General features: G+C 44.1%; 1 protein-coding gene across 1 annotated transcript in view; it reads left to right on the forward strand.

Moving 5' to 3' along the window:
* Positions 1 to 12327, forward strand: part of LOC147027267 (cyclin-dependent kinase 1-like) — a 92395-nt gene that overhangs the window by 2707 nt on the left and 77361 nt on the right. Inside the window, exon 3 of the mRNA XM_085883610.1 lies at positions 2537 to 2690. Coding sequence (XP_085739736.1) covers positions 2537 to 2690 — 154 coding nt within the window. The remainder of the gene's footprint in view (positions 1 to 2536; positions 2691 to 12327) is intronic.

Genomic DNA, 12327 nt, shown 5'->3' on the forward strand with positions numbered 1-12327 from the left:
TAAATTCTGGACCCAAATCCCTAGTACTGTATAGCATGATATTTCAAACATGTGTTGGGCCCGATATGTTCTCGTGGATCAGGTGTTACGTGGTGGAGGTATGTGCTCTACAGTGTGCCCTTCGAGTATGTCTTACATGGAGCCTTTGGAATGCCCAACAAATACATAATCACATCCTCTTGTTGCATTCTACTCTTCATTTGCGATTGGTCACTGACTTCGACGCCAATACAATTTTTATTACAGACCCTCGGCATCAAAAAGCTGCATATGTCGAGCAAACAGTTTCAAATGGAGCACCTCACCACCATTAGAGCATTTAAATTGCATCAGATGTGGCAATAAATGTGAATCGTTGCTCTTAGCTTGCCGGCTCGATGACAGAAGGCACCATTTGCATTTTTGTTTCTTCCATGCCCACCCGGTTAAGATTCCCATGCTTAACAGAGCAACTTGCCAATGTTCTTAAATAGCAACTCGATGCAGAAACACACAGTATTTCACTTTGTTTAATACTTAATGGGGGAAGAGAGAGGGAGAGAGGGGAGAGAGAGACAGAGAGAGAGCAGGCCAGAGGAGAGAGAGAGAGGAAAGGGTGGGCCAGAGAACAGAGCCCTCTTTTATAATCTCCCAGTGGGGATGGTGCTTGACAGTGGAACAGGTAGAGCAGGGATGTTCTAAAGCACCCTCATTGGTGCATGGACGTTTACCATGGCTTCGGCCCTGCCAAGGTGAGGATTTTCCACCTGAGCATGCAATGGAGCTCTGAGAATAACATGGGGGCAATGGTATCTGGTGGCATTCTCCAGACATCCAATGAGGGCCGCAGTTGAGCGGAACACTAGGGCTATCCCCGTGATGTTAAACTGAGCCTAGCACACCCTCATGCCCTGAGCGAGACGCCAGAACACCCAGAACCGAATATATCTGATGGTTCGGGCCGTTCGCTTGTTCCCTCTTGGTCCCAAAAGGAAGTGCAGCATTGGCGGTGATGGTGGTCGATTGATGGGAGAGGTGGTGTAGCGTTGAGCGTGGCGATTCGGTGTGGTTGAGGTGTCATGGTTGTGGTGGTTAATGGTGATGGCGAGTGAGCTTAGGTTGTGGTCCGACGGTGTGGGGATTTTTCGGAAGGCGCTATGGTGGTTGGAGAAATGCTGTAGTGTTGTGGTTCGAGTCTGGTGAAGGCTTAAGGTGAGCGTCTAAGTAATCGTTTGAACGGGAAATGGCGTGGATATGCAAATGAGCTGTTTGCGTGCAGGCATGTGTGAAGGAGAGGTCATGTATGTGAAGTTAAGTAAACAGAGAATGGGAATAAAGACCTGCCTAAAAGCCCTCGCAACGCATTTTGTCCAATAAATCCATGAGACATAAGGGAAGGGTTATCTTAAATAAATACTAATGAAATAACTGTCTCGGGTGTTGTGAGCCATTGCCTCGGGGGGAGCGTTGGCTTCGCAGAACCGCAACGACACATACATGATCGAGGCTCGTGGAAGAGCTGGAGCAGAAGGGAAAGGAACAAAAATGGCAAGGGGGAAACACCAACAGCAGAATAGAAGTGAGAGAAAGGACACATGTGGGTGAACAAGCTGCACACAAGCTGAACTCGAATGGCACTCGGAAGAGCGCATACCTCCGCCAGGCTGAACAGTCTACGTTTTATATCCTGCGGATCGGCCAAATCTACATCCAGACGCTACCCAAGATATAATCCGCTTGTTCTTCTCCCCTAATCAAATCATCCACCTAGTTTTGTCATAACTGGTCAATAACTTTTTGAGATATTGTGCTACATATCAATTTTGGCCCTATCTCTCAAATATGAACATTCTCCGAAAATTTTTTTTTTTTAATTCTCACATCCGGATCCAAATCTTCACAAAAATTAATCGATTTGTCCTCGTCACAATCTCAACCTGTCCACCAAGTGATCCGAATCGGTCCATGACTTTTTGGGATAACCTACTCACAGACAGAGACAGACCAGGGTTGAAAACATAAATTCCGTCCACCTTCGGTGGTCCGGTCATGGATAAATGTGATCGTCACTCAAATGGTCATGCACTGGTCATAATTATGCTGGGTAGTCATGACAGATAAATCCCTTGACCAACCTGTCAACTAATAAAACCGCTTTCCCTTTACAGAAATGTTGTCCTTTCAAATGAAAAACAAATTTATTGATCCAGTGTGTTCAGGTCACAAATTTATTGATCCGGTCACATCTGTAAGAGCTTGTTTCCATTGGTCTTGTGTTATGCAGTGAGCTGTTCAAGAGAAAATGAGTGAATATGTGAAAAGAGAGAAAATCGGTGAAGGTGAGGCATCCCCCGATACTCCATACCATGACCCGGAGAAAGTCCTTTTCCCCACCTATATGGGACTGGCAAATTGCGTACTCACAACATCAAGTCATATTGATCCGCGAAGTGTGGTTTCTTCTAAATAAATAAATAATCACACATCATTTTGGTCATTATGCACAACTCCTTATGAAGGTTTATGCAATTAAATATTTTGCATGTGTTTGATGCAGGCACATATGGCGTGGTCTATAAGGGGTATGAAAAAAGCTCTGGACGCTTGGTGGCCATCAAGAGGATCCGCCTTGGGTGTCGAGACGGTGTGCCTGGTGCGGCACTCCGCGAGGTGTCGCTGCTGCGTGAGCTGAGCCATCCCAATATCGTATGGTGCGCAATGGTCTCCCCCCGCCCCCCTCTCTCTCATTACTCCATACCATCGACCCCTCTAACTTCATGCAACATTACAAAACCTTCACCTGATCACCTTGGGGTAAGGCACTTTGGTTGGGAGTAGTTTAAATGGAAACATGGTGGCACATGGACTCGACAATGAAATCAGTTCTATCAGATCTGGGGTTCAGATGCATTAAAATGATCAACGAGACAGAGCATTTAACAATCCAGGGCTTCGTCAGTGTGTATAGATTACAGTAGATGTGACATTCACCCAATAACTTTCCACATCCATGTCTTCATTGATTTTTTTTTTTAATTCAAAGTTTGATATGGGGTTATTCCTGGTGGAATGTTTTGCAATCTTTCAACTTTGTTTGAGGTGGGAAACGTGGGGATTTGTGATGGCGTGTCATCAACATTGCTCTCGTTCATTTATAGATTACGCCAGTGAACAATGTATAAAAATAACTTGTGGTTAAATTAAACATTAAAATGTGTTAATTTAGACGACTTTGTTAACTGTACCTAATGCTGTCAAGGCGCACTAGTCAAGCCCCACTTCAATACGACTAACCAGCTTGAAATGTGACTAACGTCAACCAAGCATTCAAGCCCAGCCGTCATCCGACGTGTGCTGTTAATATGCTGCGAATTAATCATCGCTGTAGCCGTAGATGCTGCACACAAACTGGACATTCTTCAATTAAATGCTAAAACAAACAATCTTGTTCTGGTTCCAAAAATGATAAAAAAAACCCCAAAAATTTTATCCAAAAATGATAAAAAAAAAAAAAAAAAAAAAAAAACCCCCCAAAAAAACCCCACAAAATATAGTCGTGAAAGCTTTAAACTGCAGTGTCACTGGGGTATATAGATTATGTTCGACCTGAAAAAAACAACCTATATAAAAATACATCTGCTTGCGAACTCAAACATTCACCGACACAAACTGATTACAACATCCTTCACATTAAAGAGACAAATAGCATCAATACCATAAAAGGAGCCGCTCGTTCAAGGTCCACCAATTGGTTGAACAGTTCGCCTGACTCGACCCACAATTTCTACACTAGGTCGCCATGTTGGTGCTAACTACTTTGCAAAGTCAAAGACATATTCGGAGCCGTCATCTTCACGAATCGCCATACCCTCCCTATAAGTTTTCCCTTTAGTGTAAAACGACCGAAGCGACAGTTGAAAGGATTTTAAGCTGATAGGTGTCATGAGCCTTGTGAAGACAGGCCTCAGCGATCGAGACAGTGGTCTGTTGTTTATGCACCACCCAAATAACGATGTGGCATTCGCTCAAGCAGGGCCTTTACCACGGAGGTTACATGGGTCCTTGCTGTTATTAGTCCTCTATCGGTTTCACCGGAGAGGACTGTGGGTTTGTTCTCCATATGTCTGTCCCAGCTGTGGTGTTTCAGACTTTTTTTTCGCATACCGTTTAACATATTCAACTGAAACCTGATACACGATTCTATGAGGATAAGTTACAGTGCAAGTTCAAGTTTCAGGACGTTTCGTCAATTTTTCAGTTATGCTGTCTACAGACTTAGAAAATACTGTATTACATTATACATGCATCAGTGTTCAGCTGCCATAACTCCACCCCATTGCTTTATCCCCATTGGTTGGACAGCTGGCCTGACTCCACCCCAATGAAATCATGTGTTGCCATTGCATGAAACAACACAGATTGGTAGGCCTCAGGCCTAGGTGTTAGTCCATGGCCCAGTGCAATTGGTGTCGTCCCAGGTATGTAACCATGATGTATTACAAATGCACACGAGCAGGGGTACCCAGCATTGCTGGGCAACACCAGGTCCTTCCTCTCACCCCACCCTTCCGCTCTCTCTGTTAGTTACCAAGTGTAGGTGCTCGAGTTCAGTTTCTAGTGTGTACATTAGGTTTTTATTAATATTAAATGGGAAAAGCCTAGAAACAAATGAAACACGGTGGGTTGGAGAGTTTCTTCTTCTTCATGTTGGTTCCGGTATCAGCGCAAGGGTGCATTAAAGCAAATTAATTTTAACTCCGGTTTGTTATCCTCATTGTCTTTATTGATTTCTCGTCTACAAAATAATATCGGTAAATGAAAATTGTTTTTCCTTTTATTTTGCAGAATAGACCCAAACACGGTGTGTTAGCGTTTCTTCTTCTTCAGTTTTGGTTCCGGTATCGGTTCGAGCATGTGTTAAAGCAAGATAATTTTTTATTATCTCCTGGATATTCATTGGGACTGGTAGGGAACATTTATTGCAAAGCAATTCTCGCTCTCGTTTACAAATATTTTCTCTTAAACGAGCACATTATATGTCAACCAGTAACCACAAAACCCATGTCATGATGAAGGTATTTGTTCAGGGCTTCCTGGAACCTCATGACAATGTGAAAGAAAACATCCATCATGATTTACTTTTAGCATTGTGTATGTGGGGAAGAGCAGAGATGGGACAGAGTTGTGAGGGAGAGGTTGCGGCTTTGGGAAGGAGGGTGGAGGTGTTGAGTTGTAAGAATTGCCGATATAACTTTTTTCACAGTAAAAATGTAACTGGCCAAAGGTGTGTGTGTGTGTGTGTGTGTGTGTGTGTGTGTGTGTGTGTGTGTGTGTGTGTGTGTGTGTGTGTGTGTGTGTGTGTGTGTGTGTGTGTGTGTGTGTGTGTGTGTGTGTGTGTGTGTGTGTGTGTGTGTGTGTGTGTGTTTTTTTTTTCAAGAAATTGGTGACTATGCATCTTAAAACATGTTTTACCAACAGCAATAATTACTGGTGATATGTCGTGATGGCATTATGAACATAAATTACTTTTCCTTATTGGACAAGAAAACAAGTTAACTGAAGGTACCAGACCAAGTCAAGGCATAGTCAAGTTAAGACCAAACATAATCAAACGGAAGACCAAATACTGCACTGGAGTCATCAGAAGGAACCCAAATAATGCAGAGATGGAGTCATCAGGAGGAACCTGGATAGGATTCGGGTTTCAGCTGCTACTCCTCTACCTTGAAACCAATCCAGGCCAGCCAAGTGAGCTCGAGATATGTTTCGGGTTATTGTCAGTGTTTTTCGTTTTCTTGTTCGATAAACGTTTCAGGTGTTGCACGTCTGGTTGTAGAAAGTCAAACTGTTTGTTTGTTGTGATCATACAATGAAAACCCAGTGTAAAGCATGACCGCTTCCAGACTTTATTACAAGACTTTCTCATAGGCCTCACAATCACAACACAGGTATCCACCAAATCACTGATCCATACAAAAGATGGCTACCAGTCATGCTAATATCCATGTACCCCTCCATCCCCAACGTTTGTAGGTAACTATACAATTCCAATTTAAACCCGTTTACCCCCTCTGTGGCCACTACCTTTCCAGGAAGACCATTTCAGGGATAAACTACTCTAAGTGAAAGACCCTTGCCTTAATACAATCATAAATCTCCTCTTCTTTACTCTATTATTGTGCCTCCTGGTCTTGTCACTGTCTATTCTGCTGAAATACTCTTCTGTATTTTATTCCAGCAAATGCACTCGGCGTTGCCTGGCAACACCAGGTCCCTCCTCTGACCCCTTCCCCTCCCTCCAACCACATCTTTCACCTACCTCCTACCACCTCAACCCCCTCCCTCCGGAGGACTCCCACCCCACCCCGACCACCCTTTCCTTCCCTCCTCCCACAAAGGTACCCCGTGTTGCCGGGAATCTAAAGTACATCGATTGGACAACCACAACTGAGCACATATTTAAAGTCAAATATCATCCGTCGCTTCACTGATGGGAATACAGACAGAGAGAGGGGAGAGGAGGAGCCTGCATATACAGAGTTACGACATGACGTGTCTGGAAAATTCTGGTCACGTGGGCCTTGTACGCCATTTTGTTTCCATTCACTGCGAATTGGTTCGTTCCATTCTGTGAGAGAATAATGAATACGACATGATTCAGGGTGTTTTGGTGGCAAAACATGATAAAAACATCAACATGAGAGAAAGCCCTTTTCATTGATGGCCGAATACAATTTAAATACTGTAGCTCTCATTCATTGTTATTCTTTTTCTCCTTATAACACTGAACAACAAAAATTTTTTACTGGAGATGTGTAAAGTGATTTAGACTAATTTGGGTACGCTGATTTCAAAAATCATAACCGTTTTGCTGTATCACGTCAGGATTTTCAGTAACAGAAATATTCCCATTGCCTAGAAGTCAGGATTTCAATGAAATTTACAAAAATTCATTTATTCATTTATTTCATCATGAATGCTTCAAAATTATAGAAATTACAGAAAAACTCCACTAGAATGTAATTAAAAATGCTTTAGGCATTTGGCTTTGCGTTTGTGCTGCTCTGTGTCAGTTTCACGATGCAGGAACCAGCAGAAATCGCCCATCATGTTCGGGTTGTGCCGCCCTTGGTAACGCGTCTCCATGAGTGAAATCTCTTGGTGGAATCGCTCGCCGTGCTCGTCCGAGACTGCTCCCAAGTTGTCAGGGAAGAAGTTCAGGTGCTGGTGTAGGAAATGGATTTTCAGGGACATCCTGGAGCCAAGTTTCCTGAAGGACTCCAGCAGCTGCTGCACTATTTCTTCATAGTTGTCCGCGCGCTCGTTCCCCAAGAAGTTGTCCGTCACAGCTTTGAAGCTCCTCCACGCTGCCAGCTCTTTGGGGTTTAGAGTTGTCGGAAAAGTTTCGTCCTTCATAATCTGTCGGATTTGCGGTCCAACAAAGACACCAGCCTTGATCTTGGCCTCCGACAAGATGTTGCCAAACTTTTCCTTGAGGTATAAAAACCCACGCCCATTCAGATCCATTGCCCGTACAAAACTTTTCATCAAGCCGAGCTTTATGTGGAGTGGTGGAAGAGAAAACCTTAGCTGGGTCGACAAGGGCGACATGCTTCACGTTGTGTCGACCAGGTACATGCTCTTTTCGCTCTTCCCAATCTTTCTTCGTCCAGTGATTCTTGTCGTCTCTGCTATCCCAGAGACAAAGGAAGCACATGTATTTCATGTAGCCTGACTGCAGCCCTAACAACAGCGCCACCACTTTCAAGTCTCCGCAGATGTGCCAGTTGAAGTCATTGTACTTGATGGAATCAAGCAGCTGCCGCATAGTCTCATAGGTCTCTGTCATGCCGAACGCGTGAGCCAGTGGGACTGATGGTTTCTCGTTGCCATTGTGGAGCAAAACAGCCTTCAAGCTGTTCTTCCCCGAGTCGATGAAGAGGCGCCAGTCTGCAGGATCGTGATCACACCTAAGTTCTTTCAACAGACCGTTGATGTCACTGCAGAATGTCATCGTGTCTTCCATCTCAAAGAACTCAGCCATGTCTCTGTGACGTGCTCTGAACAAGGATATCTTGGTGTTAGGTTCAAGTAGATTCCACTGCTGCAGCCTTGATCCAAGCAGCTCTGCTCTCTCGCCTTTGACAGCGAGAGATCTCTTACAAGATCATTTAAGTCTCCCTGGTTCAGAAGGTGTGATTCTTGAGTGTCGGGTTCAAAGGTTCATCATCACCATCCTCTTCACCACTGCTTACAGCTATGTTCTGATCAGCTGGAGGTGTTGGAACGGGGTTCTCGTCATCATGAGGCACAGGTTTACGAGCAGAGACGCAGTCAGTCAGCGTACTTGATGTGACCTTTATTCTTCTTGTTGAAGCCGGCGATGCTTGTGCAGCAGAAATAACAATCATCATGATGATTCTGCGGCTCACGCCATATCATGGGCACCGCAAATGGCATGCTCGCGCGCTTGCCCACCAACCACTGAGTCAAGGTTGTGTGACAGCTTGTGCAGCAGATGTGTGGTGCCCAGCTCTGTTCTTGGTCCCCCACCTTACACCCGAAGTAGTGAAAGTAGGCGGCCTTCATTTTCACTGCTGTAGATATACTTCGCTGTTGATCTTTTTTGGTATACCGACCACAGACATAACAGAAGTTGTCAGGATGATTGGTACAGGAACGCCTACTCATCTTTATCTGAAAGAAAGAAATATAACACAAGTTAACAACAATTGTACGAAATAGACATGTTAAAGACATATGTAAATTTCATTGAAATCCTGACTTCTAGGCAATGGGAATATTTCTGTTCCTGAAAATCCTGATGTGATACAGCAAAACGGTTATGATTTTTGAAATCAGCATACCCAAATTAGTCTTAATCACTTTACACATCTCCAGTAAAAAAAAAATTTTGAAATTTGTTGTTCAGTGTAATTACTTCTTTTCTTCACTCATTCCTCATGTTCAGTGTCTATATTTTTCTACCTGCATTTCCATCACTTTTGACTTTAATCTCTTCACCTTTTTATCTACTTGTTGTGTTTCTCTGCTCATTTTTATTTCCTTTTCTCTCCCTACCTCGAAATTTACTTTGTGGACTTAGATTATGTTGCATTAGCAGAATAACCAACGAAAAAAAAAAATCATCTAATCGTCATCTTGGATTCAAGGAAAGTTTTACAAAGTGCAAGAGCCACAGTGCTAATCATAGGCACACTGGGCCAGCATAACAGATACGCCGCTGTGCACGTCGCACCGCACTAGTCAAGGATAGATGGACAAACTGTCATGCCGAAGCTTCACAGGCAGGTGATTCATCAATGTTTGTGTTCCGTCCCTCGGATGGACATTAAGCTGGGTGTTCCATCTACTATCATTAGTTGGTGGACGTTAAGTATCCAACGGTGTCCCTCACCAAGAAGAGATGAGTTATCGTCGGCATCCTGAACAAATTGCAAATTCTTGCCCTGAATAATTTCTGGGAAAGCAATGGCAAACCACCTAGTATCACCCTTACCTTTACCAAGCAGCCAAAGACTTGCCTTCAAGCAGTGCACTCAATCAAATCTTCTCAAACTCTTTCTCTTTTTTCATACACAATTGTTATCATCTTTTCTAATTGTCTACCCTCTTGAAAGTGTGTCGATCTGGCATTAATGATGTGCCTCTACTTCTGTCTTTCACTTTCCTTATTCCACTTCTTTCAATTTTTTTCCATCCTGTCACTACCTGTGTTTCTTCCAGTCACTTGCTCTGGACACCTGTAATCAGACACTCATCTGTGTAAACCTTTACCAGTGCACTAAACTTCATTTTGCCAAGATTTCTGGGATAGTTTTTAAAGTTAAACAAATCCTGTGTGATTGTGTGCTTATTCAGACGCATAAGAAGAACTAAAATAAATCATGACGTGATTATAATCTCCCTTTTTGGTGCACAGAAAGACAGACAGTTTCATTAGAAAACGGACACATTGCGCTTCACACACACACACTGGAAACAGGCCCGGTATGCCATGCACGATGGAAACAAAATGGCTTCTAATTACAAGTTTTTGCTCCCCTCTACATATAGGAACTCTAAAAACAGAGAGAGAGAGAGAGAGAGAGAGAGAGAGAGAGAGAGAGAGAGAGAGAGAGAGAGAGAGAGAGAGAGAGAGAGAGAGAGAGAGAGAGAGAGAGAGAGAGAGAGAGAGAGAGAGAGAGAGAGAGAGAGAGAGAGAGCAGGGGTGGGATGAAAGGAGGGGAGGGAGAGTGAGGAGAGGGATGGTGGGGAGAGAGAGAGAGGAGGAAGGGGTGAGTGAGGAAGGATAACGGAATGAGAAGGGGAGGGGGTGCGGAAGGGGAAGCTGAGAAGTGGGGTAGCGAAGATGGGGAGAGGGGGGTGGGGAAAGCAAGGAAGGGAGGGGAGCGATGAAGGGGGCAGGAAGTGAGGAGTGGCCGGGGGGGAGGGGAGAGTGATGCCTCACCACACGTCACAATACACTATGGGAGGGAGGGGTGCAAATGGGGGAGGGTGAGAGCAAGAGCGAGAGAGAGAGAGAGAGAGAGAGAGAGAGAGAGAGAGAGAGAGAGAGAGAGAGAGAGAGAGAGAGAGAGAGACAGAGAGAGAGACAGAGAGAGAGAGGAAGGGAGCAAGGAAGGGGATGACAGTGAGGAGGTGGGGGAGAGTGACCCTCAAAAATTGAGTGGAAATTTTTCAAAGAGTAAATGAATGAAAATATTATTACAATATTTTACATACAATACTTGAACTCATAGTACACTTGTCCTGTTGCTTTACTCATTCTGATCCTCCCATTATGTTAATTTGATCTTTAATTTAATTTATTTTGCCTTCCTAAATCCAGAGAACCCAGCTGCAGCTGCAGGAGCCTTCGTGGTTATCCCACAGTTAATTATTTTTGTTTGCCCTCAATGAAGTTACACTTTTGACGCGTTGCTTAATCTTTTCTTCACCCAATATAATTCTCTGAATGGTATAAAAAGTTAGGTTTAATGCTTTGGCAGTTTATAAATACGAGTGCATGCCCGTACGTGTGTGGCCATACGTGCGTCGCCGTACATGCAAAAAAAAAAAAAACTTTCAAACCGCGTGCCAGAAACAACAACCACACAGGCTGTTCCTTCACTCTTGCGTGCCCGTACGTGCGTGGCCGTACGTGCAAAAAATAAAAAAAAACTTTCAAACAAACACACAGGCCGTTCCTTCGCTCTCGTAAACGACGACTGGATTGGGGCATTGTGTTTAAGAAAATCGAGAAAGTACAGAAATCGAGAAAGAAAGAATACAGTAAGTCGATAAAACGAGAAAAAAAATCGAGAAAGAATGCAGTAAGTCGTCACTGTCCGGAAGTTCGCATATCGCAGTTACGATTATTCGCAATTTAGTTTTAATGGCCAATTACTCAATTAGCGCCAACGTATTTTGCATTTTCGCAATGTCATCGCAAGGAAATACACAAAGAGAAGAGAAGAGAAGAGGAAAAAAAAAACGTTCAAACAACTATACAGGCCGTTCATTCGCTCTCGTAAACGACGACTGGATTGGGGCATTGTGTTTATCTATAAATGCGCATAAGAAATCGAGAAATTATTAGAATACAGTAAGTCATCACTATGCGGAAGTCCGTACGTTGTAACCCGAAATGGGGAACGCGGCTGGGGTTCTCTTCCCCATCGGCCACGCCTACACAGCAATCTGTCCTGTCATTGGTTGGTAAATAAATGGCCATAACTTGGGAAGCACTTGTCCGATTAATATCAAACCTTGAAAAGGCACATCCATGGGGCCCCAGCAATATACCTGGCAAGTTTCAATTAGATCAGACCAGTGGTTATCGAGAAACAGCGTACACACACACACACACACACACACACACACACACACACACACACACACACACACACACACACACACACACACACACACACACACACACACACACACACACACACACACACACACACACACACACACAAATCCTTCCTCTTCTCCAATGGCTTGATTTCCAATCATCAATTTGGTTTCAGACCAGGTCACTCTACCCTGGATATGCTGCTTCTGCTCTCCCATCAATGGATGGAGGTCCTCAATGCCAGACAGGAAATCCGAGCCGTATCCCTGGACATATCACGTGCTTTTGACACAGTCTGGCACCCTGCCCTACTCACCAAACTCTCTTCCCATGGTATTCAAGGCCATCTCCACTCATGGCTCGCAGACTTCCTCTCCTGTCGCAGTCAACGTGTGGCCCTAAATGGAGTTCTTTCATCCCCTCTTCCTGTGCAGGCTGGAGTTCCTCAAGGTAGCGTTCTGGGCCCTGTTCTTTTTCTGGTTTTCATC

Source organism: Eptatretus burgeri, chromosome 5 (genome assembly GCF_056783735.1).
Source record: "Eptatretus burgeri isolate ZD-2024b chromosome 5, Ebu_testis_v1, whole genome shotgun sequence".
NCBI lineage: Eukaryota > Metazoa > Chordata > Myxini > Myxiniformes > Myxinidae > Eptatretus > Eptatretus burgeri.